Here is an 18,730-nt window from a genome sequence, read left to right as displayed (position 1 = left end):
GTAGGCGATAGAGTCCTCCAATCACTCACCGATGGCTGACTCATTCAGCCAGCGATTCGCAAAAATAATCGGGAGCCGGCGGTCGTTTCTATTTTTGGGGCTCGCTCGGTCAATCTACGAGAGCAGGAAGGACGCAGGCCGGGATCCCCGAACTCTCGCACCGACCCTTATTGCCTCCAACACCTGAAGTGTCATCAAATAGTTTTCTAGTACGGGGAAGGGGACGTAGCTTCGGAGAGTTGAGCAATTTCAGAGGAGTGAGCCAGGGGTATCGAGTTCGGAAATCGTTTCCTCAAAAGTCAGTCCCCGCCGTTTTCCTTGATGGAATATTAGAAAAGGGAGCGGAATTTCGAAAGCAAGTCCACGGATCCACCTCGTCGACATGGCGATTGGGCAGGAAAAGTCGGCAGTGTCCGCTTCTCATCGTATGTCGGTCCTCATCATTTCTCCCCTTGAAGTTGTATGATATGTGGTTCATTATATCATCATGATGATAATTATGTTGTATTATATTCTTATGCTATATCATTCAGTCTAACATACGCTGGCCGATACCAATGAAGGGAACCGAGTCTGAATTGGAATGTAAAATAGAAATGATCATTCCGACTTCTCGTCATTTATTCATCAAATATTTACAAAGCGTCTCGAATCGCGCGAACTCGTTCGCGTTCCCCAGTACCAATAGTATTGACAAACAAGCTCTTGCTCTCACGATAAGAAATTCGTTTGATGGCGAAAAACAGGGCGCTGTCGACGCACATCGGTGCCTCGAGCATCTGGATGACGAGATGAACCCCTCGTCCGATGGGTTAAACATTCGTCAAGGTCAAGGTTGGGGTTCGTTTTCCCTTCTCAATGATTTTCTCAGCAGGCTGCATATCGAGGCATCGATATCTCATCCAATTTGATATTCGAATATGCAGAAGTCGCTTGATAACTGCGAGAAATGTCTTTCGCACGTAGCTTTGCCTCAACGGATGAGTCCGCGATCGTTAGAGCGACTCACAGAACGGCTGCATTGGTTCCTGCATGGCTGGGCAGCTCCCCTCCTCGTCGATCTCTGCTCCTTTTCCGATTTCTTCCTGCCGGATCCATATTCTTCAGATCCGTCTGCTTATCTCTCCTTCGCATTCTGCTGATTCTTTCGAATAGTGGTTTCCTCCCATGCTGCGACTGAGGACCAGATTCGGCGCTCGTGGCTCCGGCGGGGGCGAAAGCACGAAGGAACGAACGGACGAATAAACCAACGAGCAAGCGAGCGAGTGAACGAAAGCACACAACGCTCACGAGCGCACACACACAATCACACACGAACATTTGTATTGTAAATGATATGCGGACGAGAATAGGGGAGTCGATATGCTTTCGGAACGTAGTGCGTCTCCTAACATCGATCGTATTATTTACACATTCACAGATACGACAAGAAAGTTTGATCTATGTTGTCGAGAAACATTCACGCGACTGAACGATATTTCGTCGACGTCAGCAGTAGCGTCAAGGCCGACACTAACAACGTCGTCATCGAGTCGAGTACAGTGTTGTAGCCCGCCCGTGCCGACACCGAGTTCGCGGAATCTGTAAACAAATTGGAAATCCTCCTTCAAATCGTGTTTTGACGGAACAGAATCCCGACACGGCAGACATCCTCTCTGGCGTCTCGTTAGTTTCAAGAGATCGATCCCACTCTCCAGAAAACGGATATCTTTCGCTCTGGGCTGTCAGCCGGAGTTTTCCTCCGGCGCCCCAAGAAGCTCTGATTCCGCACGGGTTTCGGACCTCCGCCCGCACCGGATTCCATGAAATCGAAATTAGCAAACAAGGTCCGGCATGCGCTCCGTACTCACACTGACTTAGGTTGTTGTCGTAGATTGACTGTGGTTGCTGCTGTTGCTGCTGCCGCCATCTCGAGCCATCCGGAGAACGGTGGATGACGTGAGGTCGTTTAGGTCCGTCCACCTCGGCGATACATTTCAATTGCAGCTGATCGTTGTGGAAATGTCCCGCTCGAACTAAAAACATTCCGGGAGATCAGTCACGTCACACTCCGTGCCGTTTCAAGTATAGAACCGAGAGAGAAAATCGTTCCGGCGATCGTTCCCTCGTTTGGGGAAAACGACCAGGGAGTGACCAAGAACTCGGAACGACCACCGGGGTTCCGCTGTTGCGCGGAGCCCACGATGTCGCCTTACGCAAGCTCTTGCGTGGACGTCTCCTTTGAAGGAGGCGCGATGACGGAGACTATATTTAGCCTCAGATTTACGGAATCGGCCCCCGCTCGCTCGACGACGACGACCGCTCGAGTCGTCGTCCCCGTATCTTGTTTATTCAGCGCGGAATCCTTCTCATTGCCCTATCGCTTATCGGGGGCTTCTTCGGGAGCGGCTGCAGTGCCGCAAAAAGCGCTGTCGCCCACCCCAAGGGAGCGACCAATCATGTGGCGCGCCAGCGCAACCTATTCCGCTTTATGCCACTTCACGTCTACCTGTTTGAGTAAACTGCGTGTGTGCGAGTGAGAGCGACCGTGAGAGTGAGGGAAGGGGGTAGGGGGTAATGGGGGAGCGCGTAAGGTATTCCAGGATGCGGAAACGCTAGAGCACGGCGGCTCGATGTTGTGTGGCGAGAGCCTTGGGGTAGAAATGCAATTTGCGGTGAGTTCTGGCACGAACGAGTTTCTCTGTGTGCGCGCTGGCGGCGGGCAGTAACGCGAGCGTGAAGCGGGTCCTCGGGCCATGAGCTGAGGAAAACGCACGTTGACTCCGCTTACCAATGAATTGCAGTCCGAGCGCTGTCCGGAAGCGTCCCTGGCTGAGTTTCTCGGGTTGATACTGGAGCAGAAAACGAGTCGGGACCTCTTCGTCGTTAAGGAGCCATTGTAGAGATACGGGCTTGCCTTGCCGAGTGTACATGCACGTAACGTTCATCGTGTCTCCGACGTGATAGTGCTTCTGTCCACCGTATATGACCGGTCCGTCGTCAGAGATCTCTGTTGATGGGAAAGAAAGTCTCGGGCTTAGAGGTTGCGCGCGAGCGGTATTCTGGCCAAGCCCCGAAGTTTCCATTCACTGAAGTGGCTCGAATGCGAATCGCTAGTCCCGGAAATTCACACCCTAGGCCGGCATTCCATCGAAGGTGTGACGAACGGACTAGGTCCCTTGCGCATATACCTCCACCAAACTCATCCTTCAATCACCAGGAACACATAGCCTTCCCAAACACTACGTTACCACCTCACATACGAACACACAGCGAGATCGATTAGACCGGTGGAACTTATTATACCTTGACCTATTGATTTACTCATACATTGTATCTAGAATGTAATATATCTTTAGTTAGTCAAATCACTCATCTCAAGCAGAGATAACAATAAACCAACGCGGAGCCGGCCGCCTTGAGGGAAACACACACACCGTTCCAGCAGCTGATCTCTCCAGAGACGCTTCTCCCGTTAGCGGCGCTACAGTCACCAGTCGTAGCACCGTCATAGAGAGGTGACAGAGAGAACATTTTCATCAACGACCGATCGATCAAGCTCGATCGGCACGAAGTACTCAAGTCGTCAACCTCAGGGGTTTCGAATCCCCAAAGTAGTTCAGACGCTAGGCCAGGGATCGTCCCGCTAGTTACTGTCTATCATCATCTAAAGTTAGTGCGTGCCGGCTCCGATGTCTCAGTGATTTCCTTGTGTCTTCAATTAGTCGTCGGGACCGTGCATCACAGAGGGTAACTCAGACTCCGTGGAGTCGATGGTGCAGAAACTGCCTCCTGCCCGAAGGCGACTCGGAAGACAGAATCAATACTTCGTGTATCATCGAATTGTGGTTCGTCCGCTCACCCATCGTCTAGATATACATACAAACACACATTGGGTCCGACGCTCCTAGACCTTACATGAGAATAGCACGCTGCACGTCGGTAGGTACCTCGGGTAGAAGGCATCCAGCCTAGTTTGTGTTAGCCTCGAGCTATTTGTCGCTATGAAAACGCACATCGATGTATGTGCGTCCGTGCTCCGGCATTTGTGTGTCTCACAACCACCCGAGCCGTCTACGTATATCGGTATCATCAGAGATATTCATCCTTCCCTTTTCGAAGAACTGCGAACGGCGACCGCCGACTGCACAACAAGTTCCTGCCATTTCTCGTGATATTGTACATAACTCAATCTGATCCAGATCGAATTAGAGTGCCGGTGCCAGCTACTGGAGCCCTAGTGCATCGATTAGGAATTGGGTAATCGACAAGCACATCGAACGCGAAGCTTCCTACCGGAGAATTATGAATCATGATCATCCCGTTTATTTCCAGGTGGCTCACGGCCTGCGTCCCGTCAAGGAGGGAAAGCGGATGTGGTGAATGCATTTCCAACATCCGATATGCCCGGTCGAGTCTGCGATTAGGAAATCTGGCGGACTTCTGTCATGGGCTTGACCTTGACTCCGACATATGTCAGCCTTGAGCAGCGGAATGGCGATGTCCGGCACCACGAGAAATTGACGTCAAGGGATGCCTCACCGGGCGCTCGATCGGTGGTCTAATCGAGTGATGGATCGAATGTCCGCGGACTACTCCGGAAACTTCCGCGCTCCTTTGTTTTTGCGGGAAAACTTGCGCAGAACATTCGGCCGGGCAATCACCAGGATCACAGTGCAGTCGAGGAGCCAAGAGAATCACAGATGACGGAGGCGGCTAAATCGTGACTCGCGAATCTACTCGGAGAATTTCTCAGTGATCAAGCCATGCGAAGTACTCTCCGACGACCCTTGGACAGCGCTGATGGACGGAGTAACGCTCAGAACTCGAATTCTCGGGATCTCCCGAAGATTCCCCTGGTGGATCGAATCATCGAAGGGCGGCACTGGTGCCTGAATTTTCCATCGCTCCAGTCGATTGCAATCCCTCTCGGATCGATTGACTTGTGAGATCCGTTCGTTGGTCAAGCAAGGGGGGAAAGAACGAGCTCTATGGGAGACGAGCTTACGAATCCGATCATTTCTCATGAGCATGAGGCTCGCTCCTGAATCGCGATACCAGAAGCTTCGGGCGGACTGAGAGGAAGCAACAGCCATATTAACGTCACAGCTAGGTTCCGGCTTGAGACCGGAGTGGCTTCGTAGTGAACTTCCACCGCAAACATCGGGGATTCCGACCGCAAGCTCCCGAGATTTTAGAGAAATCCCGATGGATAAGATCAGGGCTCCCGGCACGGTCGAAATCGACCCCTCGGAATCGATAACAAGTTCGAGGCCTCTGAGTTGGGAACAAGATAAGTGTTGGGGTCGATGATGTTCCAGGGATTTATATCTGACGGAGCAGCTCGGATTTCCTTCTGAGCTCAAGGGCAACCAGGAAGCTCGAAAAAACGAGACGGCCTTCGACTCGGTGAGCTCGATCACCGAGTTTTGAATCTCGACACTATCAAACATGCAATTATCAGAAGGAACGACTTCTTCATTTTCTGAGAGATGTTGTCGCTCCCATCGTTGCTTGAGCCCGACATCCAGGCTCTTACGAATTTGCTTGCAAAAGATTTTCTTGCCTCGGACGAGACGTCGGTTGGTCTTACATCACAATCGCTCATGCCGCGAAGGACACGAATAGTGGAGCCTTCCCGGTTTTTATATCGCTCTGTCTCGAGAGTCAAGAGCTCTCGTGAATCGAGCGACGCTCCTCTTTCCGTAACCTCAAGCTTCCGCACCGAGGAGGGAAGAGAATGGAAATCCTCGGCGCCCTTAAAGCGAAATTTCGAGCCCCCGGTTTAGTGTTTTGCTCTCTTCGTGTTTTTGTCATCTCTTCATTAATGAATATCCCTCTGTTCGCTGTCGGGCCGCGGCAGGCGTGGGTTTCTCCCGACGACCACTCTTCTCTGCCCTGGAAGTTCCCAACCGGCGGGAGGTCTAATTCTGCCTAGCTCAAAGAAAGAAGCGCACGAACCTTTCTGGTAGTTTTTGCTGTCGATCCCGGCGACGATCTTCTCGCTGCTCATGGAGAAAGATTCGGAAATCGTGACCGTGCACTTGAGCTTCATCGCACCTGTGTAGTCGAAGTGGCGCTTCTGAGCTCGGAATGTCAGTCCCAACGAAGACTTCATGAGTCCGTTTTGCCGTCTGATTGGATAAATCACCTCAGAGGCTCCGTCCTCTTCGGAGGGCTGGAAATGTAAAGGATCAAGGATACTTCGTGTTCATTACCGAGTCATGGCATTTATGAGATTCCAGCATTTCGGAAATGGAAATAGAACCCCATCAGCCCATCGCTGCACAATTCGAGGCCCATCGAGAATGGACACGACGGAGTGCAGATATTATGATATTATGTATCCAGGAGCAAGCATCGTAGGAGGGAAATAATGAGCAGAATGGTTCTCTTGATGGGAGAAACATGGCAGCCTCGTCCGTGATGGTGTGCGGGAGGTGTTTCAAGGTGAGAACGCGAGCTACGTGATCAAGGTCCATCTAAGTCGAGCCATGCGCACAATCGTATCGCACTCTCGCCATACCCGGTCGTTCCTGCGAAAGTTGCTCATCACACGCGCACTTTGTTTCTCACCATGAGCACTTTCCGGCGGAATGATTCAAAACACGCAAATATCACTCATTATTATCCGCCGTCCGACTGTTCTATGTAGATGGCTTTCGCCCCGGTCGGCAGAAAGATCCGCTCATTCATGCCGACGGAGTAGGGAGTAGGATTCGACCTTTATTCACAGCTAACTCCGAGCTCGAGGAATCTCGGGCGAATATCGGGAGCCCCGAACGAGTGTTGAGTTTTCTTCTCATCACGCGGTCGATTCGTGTGATCCCAGCAGCCAGCGGAAGACAATGCCTGCAGAAAAACCCGTGGAGGGTCTGGCGTTCGTGCGAGTCTGCAGGATGAGGACTCACGTGAATGTTCACAGTTTGATGTTCCGCTAAATAGCAGATGCACACGAGGAAAGTTCGGCAGCGCAGACGATAGATTGGAGAGAACGTCAGAAGCTCATCGCTCGCCCGTCATCGTCCTGATCTCTATCTGATCCGGCGTGACGCATATCGGATACATGCTGGTAAAAGCCATCCGAGCTCAGGAGATGAGAAGCTCGAGAGCCCTCGTCGCTCGCAGATTGTCCGCGAATTCCAGCTCCCAGGAGAAAATACGGACACTCGGGTCCCTCAGAAGACGAAATGTCGTCAGAATGGATCACGTGGAACCCGAGGTTCGAGCGCGCTCCAGGGGCCTGAATTCCCCTCCCAGAAACCCTCGGAGCCGTGGGAAGGGATGATTCCCACGTTCCAGAGGATCCAGGCAAACATATTACTAGCTGGGACGAAAATTCACGATGGGGGGATAACGAGGCCACTTCCCAAGACACACGACTTTTGAGAGGAACCGTGTTGGGGACGGCATTCTCCGGGAAACTTCCGGGCGTGCTTACATGGTATCCGTTGATGAACCACTCTAGTTTCCCGGCTGGTTTCGACGGTCCCGCATGGCAGGTCACATTGACGATGTCGTCAAGCGCGTACAGCGATTTCACACCGACGATCTCTGGTCCTTTTTTCGGGAGCACTGAAACGCACAATGAAAAAATACTTAAACCTAAAATTTCGAGTGAGCCTCGAAACCAGCCTCATACGACCGTCGCAACCCCCACCGGAAGGAATTCCATGGGAACGTTTCCCATTCCTTCCCGAAGTTTGCTTACCGGCACATCCTATCTCTACTGCGATTCGTACTTCGTAACAACTATCTACGGACAGAAAAAGCACACGAACGAGCCAACGCTTGGGCGGCACTTAGAAACCGCAGGTGGCGGGGCAACGAGCTGCTGCTTCTGCACTCGCAGGTGGTGAACCACCGCAGTGCGGGTGAAGATTCAGAAAGCGGTGTCTAGCGGAGGCACGATTCCCTCTGCAGGTGGAGGAATGCAGGTGGATTCGTTTCGCGTCTTCTTGTGCGAGGAGATCACGCCACTGGCTCACAACAGTCTCTCACAAGCGTGCGCTGAATTCCAATCGGTGGGGTAACGCAAGGCGAGGCAGGCAAACAAGCGAACTATCCGGCCCTTGTAGATTTGACTGCATATCAGACGATAAGCCTCGTGAATATCAGACAAGTAGCTTGCAGCAAACAACACCTCAAACCACGCCACTCGGAAAGATAGTCGGATCAACTCATAGACACGCAAGCGTTTGGAATCTGGTTCCGATGGGCGAGGGAGCTCCGAATGAGCAAGACCGTGACGCTCGCCAGAATTCATGACATGGAGCCGGAGTAGCGAAACCTTCAAGATTCCGTCCGGAGTGATCTCATCTGTCGTATCTCGAGAGACGACTCGGAATCGCCGTATAGCTGTGAGCCACGTGACTCATATTAACTCACCGTAGACTTTGAGCTCTTTTTCTGCGCTTATCGTTTGAAAAGAGGGTGCGTCGGCACTGATCTCGCACTTGAAGGTGTCCTCCGTCTGCAGATCCGTCTTCGACAGCACGAGAGTATTCATATTGGATTTTTTTTTCTGGGAACAGAAAATTTGTAAATTACTCGTGAGGCGTGGCGAACTCACGCTCCGCTACCGAGTGTTCCCGTCGCGACGGTCTCGCGCCGAATGTAGAGTCATAAGAAAGAGGGAGGCGGGAACTCGGAGAAGAATGCCGATCAATGAGGGGGAGGAAAAATCGAATGGTGAACAGAGGGAGAACGAAATGGGAGAGTGATCGCGGGAGAGAGAGAGAAATACCAATAGAGAGAACAGGGTGTATGATCGAAAGAAAGAGTTGGATAGAAGAAGATCGGAACTGGCGGACAGCTGAACGACGGCCTAGAGAGTTCCGCTTAATCGGATCCAATATGTGATCAGGCGGAATGTTAATTGAATAGGCTAGATATTGTTCGTCTCCAGCGCTGAGCAGAATTTCTTTAGCTGCTGCAGTGGAATGTCGTTGTCTCCGCCTGCTTCGTCTTCGTCTCTCCGTTCTCCGGCGCTGTCGACAGTTTCTTTCTCCACTGCTCTATTTGTTTCGCTCCTACTTATGTATAACTCACGTCGACGTAGACTCCAGGCAGAAAGTACGTTTTCGAGGGCGGATTCTCCGAAGGAATATATCTGCGAACGAAATTCTCTCGTAATTCTCAGCGTGATGCTACAATTCACAAGATAAATCTAAAAAAAATCAATGTCAACATGGATGGAGCCCCGCTGGATGGAAGAACGTACCGGCTAACAGGAAGGAACAGATAGAGGGTCAATTACCTCACAAATACACTCGGGTCAACAGCCTCGAGTCCCGAAGAAAGTAAGAGACTCTCGCAATACTTCGTATGCCTCTTCGAAGAGGGCGAACTCCACCAAGAGTGGAGATATCACCTTTGACATCGGAACAACAATACATGGTTCCGACCGTGGACCGTGAGGGAGAGGACAAAGGATGGGAGTGATTTTTATCTCGGAGTCCTTTTAGAGGCAGCGTCGATTTGTCCTCTGATCGTCTAGTCTCGAGTCGATCCGTCGACGCCAGAGGCAAGCTCAACCCGGCAGACCCTTATCAAGTGAGGGAGCTAATTAAACATCTCAGGAGTTCGACTCATCCGGGTATCGCAGCAGCGAAACTTTATCCCCGATCGGTCTCCTCGGTTTTTGCTGCTATGAGACCGTAGTTGTGTGTCGAACCGAGACTTCTTTGATTCATTCGCTGAGCCGCGATCACGTTTTTCAGGACGGAAACATCTCCGTTTCGGCGATATCAATGAAGGAAATTGAGAAGAGACACGCGGAGCCTGAAATTGGGGAGAAGCGAACATCCCGCGGAAGCTCTTTTGGATTGAATTTCGGTCTCGGATTCCAAAGTTTCGACCCATCTAATTGAAGGTATGGCGACACCTAGCGAAACTCTGGAGTTCATTCAGATCGCCTAAGGGCGACCTGCCAGTGCGCCACGCGATAAGGACGTGGATCGAGCGCTATACGCGAGCCGATTCACGCTGTTCACAGCTATATCGTATTCAAGCAAACTGGAAAGCAGAGGAGACGGCTAAGCGTATCGGGACTCCACCCAGAATCCTAGATCAGTATATCGCCTCGCTGCTATTAGAGCTTCGGAGACACTGGTCTCACGAAGCAGATGTTCGCAGAACGATGAACTATCGATATTGCTTTCACTTTTGATAATTCCCCGATGATTCTATGGAAAATCGTGAATCAATACAGGGATCCGGAATGCCGAATGGGGACCCTCGGTTCCATTCGATATATACGAATATATGAGTTTCCTTGTCGAATATCCCGTGATCCAGGAGCGAAATATCTCGACCTTGCGTTCAAGTCTGCTCGAATGATATTCACCAAGTAGAGAAACGGATAAACTTTGATGACACGTGGATTGGGACGAGGTAAACTTACCTGAAAAATTCGCGGTTGAATTTGTACCACTTGACCGAGTAAAGTTGATCGTTTTCCAGATCAAACGAACAGTTGAGTGCAACTGATTCTCCGAGGATCACGCCTCCGGGCATGTCGACCCGAACTAGTCTCAGAGCGCGGCTACCTGGAATCCATGAGTCGGTGTCACAGAGTTTCTTACCCTTTCGTGTGCTCTAAACTCCTCCATTCCCCTCCCCCGTTTCATCTCCCCCTTACCCTCCCCATAGGGTCCCTTGATTCTTATCGGCAATCGGCGGCGAGAATTGCGGAATGATTCACTCGGCGCTGACGGAGCGAACAATGACATCCAGGAATGGATTCGCTCTTCCATCTTTCGAGCGCGAGCGAACTCTCACGAGTTGGTCCTTTCACCTGACTGACACTTGCCATTTGTGTCTCCTTCCTTCGCAATCGAACAGGCCTTCAACAGGGTTTCGTGAAGCCGGAGTGGCACCCGCGGCTCCACCTCAGAAAGATAATAATCCTCCGATTCGACCCCACTCACACACTGACGCACGCACAAGGACTCCACCTCTCGTCTAGCGCGAACCCGGGCCCAAGCAAAGTTGAGACGTGGTGTCTGCCGAGCCCGAACGCGGGTTTGGACCCAAACCCAAGCTTCATTCCTGGCTGACTATAGGGCATATGTCTGTTCATCCGTGTAATCGTACGTCTGTCAGGGAGTGACCGGGCGCAGATGGGGGGAAGGGGTGATCGTCAGACCTAAGCCGAACCTGCGTTCAGGTCTAGGAGGGAGGATTCATACGGAACGATCCCACCCATTCTCGGAAGTGAATGCCCAGAGGACATCGTTCATTTAGGAGCGCAGACCACGGCACACCTTCCTCGCTCAGTGTCACTGTCCCCCATAAGTCAAAGGGTACGATCCGCACATCTGCGAGAAGCTTTCGCTCACATTCGATCGTCACTTGGGCGCTGGCTGCGGTCCAAACAGCCACAGCCCGAAATTCGACGTGGGAAGACGTGAGCATGCAAGTCGGAACGTTCCTCGAATGATACTTCGTGTGGTTCATCCTTCTGGAACTGTTTCGGGTCTCTGAAGCAGCGTCCCTAGAATTAAAGCTCCAGATTTGGCGCGACGTCGGAATGAGGATATTCTGTCGTTTGGCCGCAAAAACTGTCCGATTCATCCGCGCTCTCTAAACATCGCGGTTCTTTTGAAGGGATCGTGTGACGACCCGATCGTCCCCACAAAACGGGTCTCGGGTAGGTACATGCCTGATTCGTGCACGAACACAGCGATGGCTGCTCCAGCTGACGTTCGACGACGAATTGCGGCCAGCACCATTAATGACTTGTCCCCGTACGCCCCGTACTGAGTCGTTTGGCCGCCTTGGTCCGATGGTCGAAATCACGGAACATGTCACGTTTATTAATACGATTATCGTGAGTCGCTCTGTCGCAGCTCTGGACGTGCCAACGTTGACTCTCGACACCCATTCTATTCTCCTCTATGCAAACAGCCTGAACACATGAATCCTATCCATTCGCGAAATTACGACCGAGTTTGATTGAATTGATTTCGCAAATATCGATTGCTGCGACAACAGATTCAAGAAGCTCAGCCATTCGCCGGGGAAGGAGGTGAGTTTCCTCAGCCCTTCCGAAAATCCTGGGCAAAGGTGGCGCCCCAATGCGCTCATCGATGCACCGCAAACATCGAGAGAATGCCGCACGCTTCTAATTACCTATATCGTTCTTCTAAATCGAATGGATAGGATCCGAATCGTTGATCCGGATTCCGCGCAGAATTCTGCCGCTTCCACTACGCGAGGGGCTCAGCGGGCCAGATTTGCATAAATTAAAGCGAATTACGGATATGTCATTTTTTCGAAATTCCCGTCGCCGACGGGACCCGGCTCCTTTCCATGGAAATAAATAACAACTCGATGGTTCTTGAAAGCCGGGAGGGATTTTCGGCCGAAGAGGAGGGGAACGAAGACCGTCTTGAGAGACGTTCCCAAGGCGAGCCGAGAAAACGCGCGCGGCTGTTTTCCGCGAGATTCGCTGTGACACGCGTGTCACACAACTGTATGAATTCCCAGGGCGGATTACGCCTCAGAGCGGGGGCTTGCGAGACAGGAAGAATATCAAACAAGATGAGAAATACTTACGATCCACTTGCTCCTCGGATACGGCTCAGAAAACGCTCGAATTCGCGCAAATTTGAATACAATCTATCTCAGTATCCCGAGTCGAGGAGCTGCATGGCGAGCCAAGCGAACCTTCAGTAAACAGAGAAACAAAATCTCAAGGGACGAAGTGGAAGAGCTTCCTCGAGGAACAAATTTCAGAGATATTGTCATAGAGGAATATTGACAGGAATACTGATAGAAAGAGCTGTGGATTTCAGGGATTCATAAACATTTTGGAGCATAGATAAGTAATCATGGGCGCTCATGGGCACTTATGAAAATAATATGAGCATTTACGATTTTTGATCATTCCGAATAGTTTCCGACTCCCTCCACGAGTTCCGTGGCGCTCCGTAGGGACGGATCAAGCATGAGCATCTCTTCCGGTTGTGGGGAACTTCTCCAAGTTCCTATCGACGTCTGATGCGGGGCATCTCATCAACGCTTGTGTATTGTTCGAACTCTACTGCGAACGACAACCCTGAGCGGGAACCCAAGGAGCTTCCACCGCCTCCAAGACGAACTCGCGTGGGGCAGTCGAGACTATGTCACTGAGCCGAATTGAACCCTATGCAGGAAATGCTTCAAAAACTAACATTTGGGCTAGAGCATGGAGTGAATGATGAATGCTCTTCCTGTCCACGGAAAAATAGAGACCTGCCCTCTGCCCTGAAAGCTGAGGAATGGGATAGGCCGGGACGTCGAGTCGACTGAGAGACTGATCCGAGGGGGTGCTCCCTTGCAGTCACTCCGATTCTCAGTTCGTGCGGCACCGACGCAACGGTAACGCGATCGAACACCCTCTCGAAGCGACTTTGGGTACCAGAACGAAAGCTCCTCTCGATCGTGATTTTTCGATTCTCGGCTCTGCTTCCGATGGAGTCAACGTTGAAAACTGTTAGGGACCTCTTCGAACCTCTCTACTGGACAAGCGCCACTCAAAGATTCTCTGAGCGGGGACAGAATCAATCCAGCCGCATGCCACGACAGTTCGAAAAATCCCAGTTTTACTTGGGATTCTATCCAGATCGCTCCTGGGCCGATTGTGAAGATGCCGAGGCCGCAGTTGAATGCCGAACAGAAGATAGAGCTCTATATCAGTGAGTTCGGTGCGGACGTGTTCAGCACTCATGGAGTGAGTCTGACTTGCAAAGTGTGCAACGAGCTTGTCATCAAAGCTCATGGAAGCGTTCTGCGCGACGACGACATCTGGACCCTAGCAGCGTCTCCAACGCGTGGAGAAGGCTACCGAATCTGAAGTCTCGAAGATCATCATCGAACCGCCCGCTTGCGATAAAATAGCTTCATCATGGAGCTATGACGAAACTAGACGGAAGCCAGCATTCCCTCAGCATCCCTCCATACTACACCACGCAACGCCTGTTCGAAGAAAGTATACGAAAATACGATGCAGAAGATTCGGGATCGCGTAGACACCAGGGGCCGTCACAACCTAACCTGTTGGGTTCGAAAATCCCCAGAAAAACGATCCATTTTACCGAAACGATTTTAATCGCTTCCCTCAGTGTGCTGAAGACGGAGGGCATCTCTGCTGCTCTTGGTCACCGGTCTGCATGAAGGACCCGGCATTGCTCCGAGGGCGAGCTTTCCAAAGATGATACATGGGACCTTCATTGCGCACGGACTTCAGAGAGTTTTCGAGGGAATTCGCAGCCTCTTCGCGAAAACAAACAGCTCGATTGCGAATCGTGGAATTCCACAACGCGGTGCTCACTCTCGCCCTCCCCCCAGAACCTGTCATAACGCGTGAATGTCGGCCGCCATGCACTATGCAGGAAATTTCGACGACGTCTTCCGCATGGTGACTGAACTGGATCTGAACGAAGCCGTATCCCTCGTCGCTGACTTCCATCGCTGCGAACCCTTCGCAGTCGCTTAGCTCCATCAAGCGGCTCGAGCGCAGCTCGCTGACTCGGACACCACCCTGGAAATCATCGAGAGCGTGGAAGCATGTCTGAGGACCACAGGGTGGTTGAGTGAAAGAATAGATCCAAAGAATCCTGCCCCGGAACTCCGTATTGGACGTCATCTTCCAGATATTCCGGGCACTCAGAGGCGAGCTGGTCGGTGAAGCGATAGCGGAATTATTCAGCATCTCGGAGCTCTCGTTTTTCAACTACGTTCCCTCAGTCAGCGTGGATGTGGAGAGAAGCTTCTTCCGCTACCGAGGAGTCCTGTCGGATCGAAGACATTCACTAACGCCCGGGAATGCCCGATATCGCCTTATAGCCGATGTGCTTTCAATGATTTTTGAGCGAAGGGATCCCGTAGTTGCAGGTTCACTTTCGGCATCATCAATCGTCTCTTTCGAAATTCGAGGCTCGTGAGTGCCCAAAACCATGAATGCGTGTCCCACATGCCTATATTGAGTGCTCGAAATAAGTATTCTAGATGCTAGAATGCTTATTTTGAATGCTCGAAATTTCTTGTACGACTGATAGACGGCGAGGAATAACACGACGAATGAGGCGACGGAGAGGTGGACGGCGGATAATCCCCCCACAAGCGAAGGAACGAGCGCTCAGTGGCTGCATACCTGAGTATAGCTCGTCCATATTAGAAGAATGGATCGGATTTTTCTGAGAGCGCGGGAGGAGGGAGAATGTTATTCGCGTGAACATCCGGGCCAAAGAAGAAGGATTTCATCTGAGTCGTCGTGAAGTCAATCTGGAATATTCGTACTTGTTCCCCGTTGACCGCAGTCGGTCTCTCCGCCCGAGTGTTATCGCTCCTTTTTTCTTGTTGATTCCGTCGTCCCTCAACCATTCCGGAAACGCGTATGTCCGCGGCAGGACGTCGTTCGGCGAAATGGCTTCCGCGGCAATCAAACTGGCGCAATCTTGATTACGACCATTCCATTCCCACCTGTGAGAGTGATGGGAAGGGGAGCGAATGGCCTCGTGAGACGACGAAGGAACTGGTTGACCATAGCATTCAATAGCCGACCTTTCCCTTGGATGTATCTTAGTCAACGGATGCCCCAAATTGAAGTGTTTTCGTCCGGAACACCGCCAAGGTGTTTTTTCCCTAGCTAAAAACCGTCTTATGACCGATCAGACCGGAACTCGCAATGGAGAGCTCCGCTCCGACCCATCTCTGAGCCCAAGTTGGAGCTCTCCCCAGGGAAGAGAGAGAATGAAACACAAATGGTAGAGGAGAGAAAAGGTCGGGGGAGGAACAGAGAGAGAACAAAAGAGGAAGAGCCGCTTAAAGCTAAAAATGAGTGCGACCGTAGACACGGAGGGCTGAAGAGCGAGGGCTTTCATTCGTTCTGTGTGCGACATGGAAAAACTTTATTGCTCGGACAATCCACCACCGCATGCATTAATACCCACTGGAAGGCAGCCGAGGCCCGCGGAGATTGAAGGAGCAGACACCAGGAGAAAGAAGGAGTGTCGGCAGGCCGAGGGTCGTCGAGGTCGTGTGAATACTCGTTGTCTGCGTGTGCGACAGTAATTGAGCATGTTTGTTCCAAGGTCACGCTCCTCCTCTTGTTATATGTCGTCGTTGCTCGCCTGGTTATATTTGTCTCACTAATGTTGTGTATCTTCCACCCCCATTAATCTTCGCTTATTTTCTGGATAAACTCCATACAAATTCACGGAACATCCCCAACCCATTCTCCTTACACACACGGCAGTACAAAAAGTGAGAGAAGGGCTCCCAAGACGATGGGTTTCGACGACATGTTCTCTTTCTTTGGGAATCGTGTCCACTGAGTGAGAGGCATCGCGCTCCTGGTCGGGATCTCGAGTTCTCGAGAATGTCCGACGATTGGACCGACGTCATACACAGAATGGATGAGGGCGTATTTCAGGTCGCGAGTGACCCAAGAGCGGAAAAGTCGGAAATTTACGGCTGAAGACAAACGGGAGCAGGTCCCTCGACTGCTCGGAACTCTGCCCGGATATAGTTGGAGGTGGACACCGAGTTAAGTCCGGTTCGTTGCCTCGTAGCGCTGGCGACCCGCCGGTGGCCCGACCGAATGTTCGAAGATCAATACAAGGGAGCCAAAGCTCTGAGCGCTGGCTTTGAAAGCTCTGGCTCACACGCATCATTGGGCTTTCGTGAGTCTCTTTCTTTCTGCGATTTCTTTGAATCGTCTAGTCTGCCTAGCGAGATTGAGGTTTCTGAGAAATGGGAGCAGCTCTCTTCCTCGATCCAGCTCGCCGCCAGGGAGCTCTGAGCTGCTAGGAGCTACGAGCTCGGTCAATGATTGTATGACTTCAGACGAAAACTCAAACACAAGAGCGCTACCACGAGGATTAGTGAAAGATCTCGGTCCCGGCATTGGCAAACACTAGAATGGATTTCCATTGACTCCCCGTATGGGATATTGACAGAAGCAAACGGAAGAACTCCGTGTTTCGAAGAGTTCGAGAGTCCGATTTTGTTCCGAGAGTATTGAATCCCCATTCAGGGCATGGTGCGTGAATTCACCGCATGCGAGAAAATTACCTTCGTTGCGTCTCTTATCGGAAGTGGCGAGCTGGAGAGTCAAGCAGCGCACGTGAGTGATGGGGAACGACCAAATTATCACATTTTCCGAGCATGTCGCCAAAATACCCAACTGATCGGAGATTTACAGCTCTCTACCACCGGACGCAGCTCAATAGAAGCGAATATTGCTGTCACGTCGAGAGCCCGCCAAAATTACGCGCCCCACCCCGGAGAGGAGTATTTTTCTTGTGAGCCGTGGTTCATAACCTCGAATCTCGCTAGGGTCAGTAGGAGAAGCTCTTTAGTGTCGTCCTGATTGTGTTTAGTTAGCGCGTCAATGTTGTAGGTTCTATTTTCTTAGCGGAGCATCATTCGCCTCCGCGTCTGTCGCTCCCGGAGAGATTCACTTTGTCGTTTCGAGCTCACTCTCGTCCTCTCGCTCCATTCATCTCTCCTTTTTACAACAAGGTCGTCTTGTAGCGCTCGTTAGGTGATTTGTGACGTGGGCGACTGTCGAGCGGTTCGCTTGTGTAGAGCACGAACTCTCCTCATAGACATTCACCGTCTCTGCCGCCGCCGCCATCATTCTTCCTGGACTCCTCTCTCTCTGTACCGAACTCCAGCACTCTCTCCCGTTTCTCTATTTCGATCCTAGACATACTCGTCTTTTTGGTCAACATTCGGCTTCTCCGCTCACGACCTGATGGACGGACCGACGAGCGAATCGCCCGCAGACACTCGTAAGGGAGCGCTGACAGGAGCTCCCATCCCGCTTCTCTTTCTCTTTCGTTCTTCTTTTCTTTCCTCACGAGCTGTGCCAGAATTCCGGAATTCGACTTCGGCCGCTTCATCCCCTCTCCGCCTCGTTCCCTCTCCCGCTTCCTCCTCATAGCCTGCTGGCTCCCCAACTCTTACATTTTTAGGTTCAGTGGCGACGACTGGCGAAAGATGACCTGTGTCGTTGCTGCCTTTATGCCGCTCCCGCTGTTTATTTTCTCTCAATTTCCCTGGCATGGGTCCGTCTCGCGCAATGTTCGGTCGGTTCTCTGGTCGAGCGCTCGGGTCCACTTTTCCCTCAGAATAAAATTATCGGTCCTGACGACATCTTTCCGTTTTCTGGAAAAGTTCGTCTCGCTCTGCGGTTCCGGAACTTTTTCCTTCTTCCTCGCCGTCTCATTCCCGTTGCTACGTCTCCGCGCTTCCCCGTAACCGTAAGAAGAGGCCCGCAGCCGAGCTCAGGGCTGTGGTGACAACAAAAAAGCAATTAGGTCTCTCTTCTCTCCAAGAGTCGCCCCGCCATTTAAACCCCACGCACTGTTTGCTCATAACTTTCCTCGGCGGGGAAATCTGTCAGTGACGGTCGCTGCGGAAGAGGAAGGGCACAAACCTGTTGTTTGCTCGCCCATATGGTTTTCGCCCTTTTGTCTCGCGCTTCCGCCCGCATGATCCGGCAAGTTTCCCGACGGTACCTATCTCCCGCAGATAGAGCGTGACGCTCCCAGTAATGACCCGTGAAATCCTTACTTCCATTGAAACGGTCAAACTCTCAACTGAAATCGTGCGATTCGCGAGTCCGCGAGAATTCGCGGTTTAGGGGAAAAAATTGTCCGAGGACTCTTCAAGTTTTCCTTCGCGGGTCGTCGCGGTGATCGTTGAGGGTCAGGGGTATCGTCGTTCCGTACGAAATTTATTCAAGCAACCCTTTTTA

General features: G+C 51.6%; 1 protein-coding gene across 1 annotated transcript; it reads right to left on the bottom strand.

Annotated features, from left to right (window-relative positions):
- Nucleotides 1–1,322: 1,322 nt before the first annotated feature.
- On the bottom strand, nucleotides 1,323–11,439 carry LOC100900862 (uncharacterized). Its single transcript, XM_029113097.1, has 9 exons — nucleotides 11,322–11,439; nucleotides 10,385–10,529; nucleotides 9,031–9,091; nucleotides 8,368–8,503; nucleotides 7,421–7,554; nucleotides 5,941–6,157; nucleotides 2,771–2,989; nucleotides 1,851–2,015; nucleotides 1,323–1,581 (listed from the first exon to the last, which is right to left on the bottom strand). Exons 1-9 carry the CDS (start codon nucleotides 11,437–11,439, stop codon nucleotides 1,460–1,462), a joined length of 1,317 nt encoding a protein of 438 aa, XP_028968930.1. The 3' UTR covers nucleotides 1,323–1,459.
- Between the last annotated feature and the right edge of the window lie 7,291 nt (nucleotides 11,440–18,730).

The sequence above is a fragment of the Galendromus occidentalis genome, unplaced genomic scaffold, assembly GCF_000255335.2.
Source record: "Galendromus occidentalis unplaced genomic scaffold, Mocc_1.1 scf7180000076295, whole genome shotgun sequence".
NCBI lineage: Eukaryota > Metazoa > Arthropoda > Arachnida > Mesostigmata > Phytoseiidae > Galendromus > Galendromus occidentalis.
This window is presented reverse-complemented; position numbering and strand designations above follow the sequence as displayed.

Coding starts and splice junctions, on each gene's coding strand:
- LOC100900862 (XM_029113097.1), bottom strand. CDS start 11,439: ATGAACCACACGAAGTATCATTCGAGGAACGTTCCGACTTGCATGCTC. Junction 8,504..9,030: donor TGCCTGGAGTCTACGTCGAC/GTGAGTTATACA, acceptor TTCTGTTCCCAG/AAAAAAAAATCCAATATGAA. Junction 2,990..5,940: donor CAGCAAAAACTACCAGAAAG/GTTCGTGCGCTT, acceptor TCCCATCAACAG/AGATCTCTGACGACGGACCG.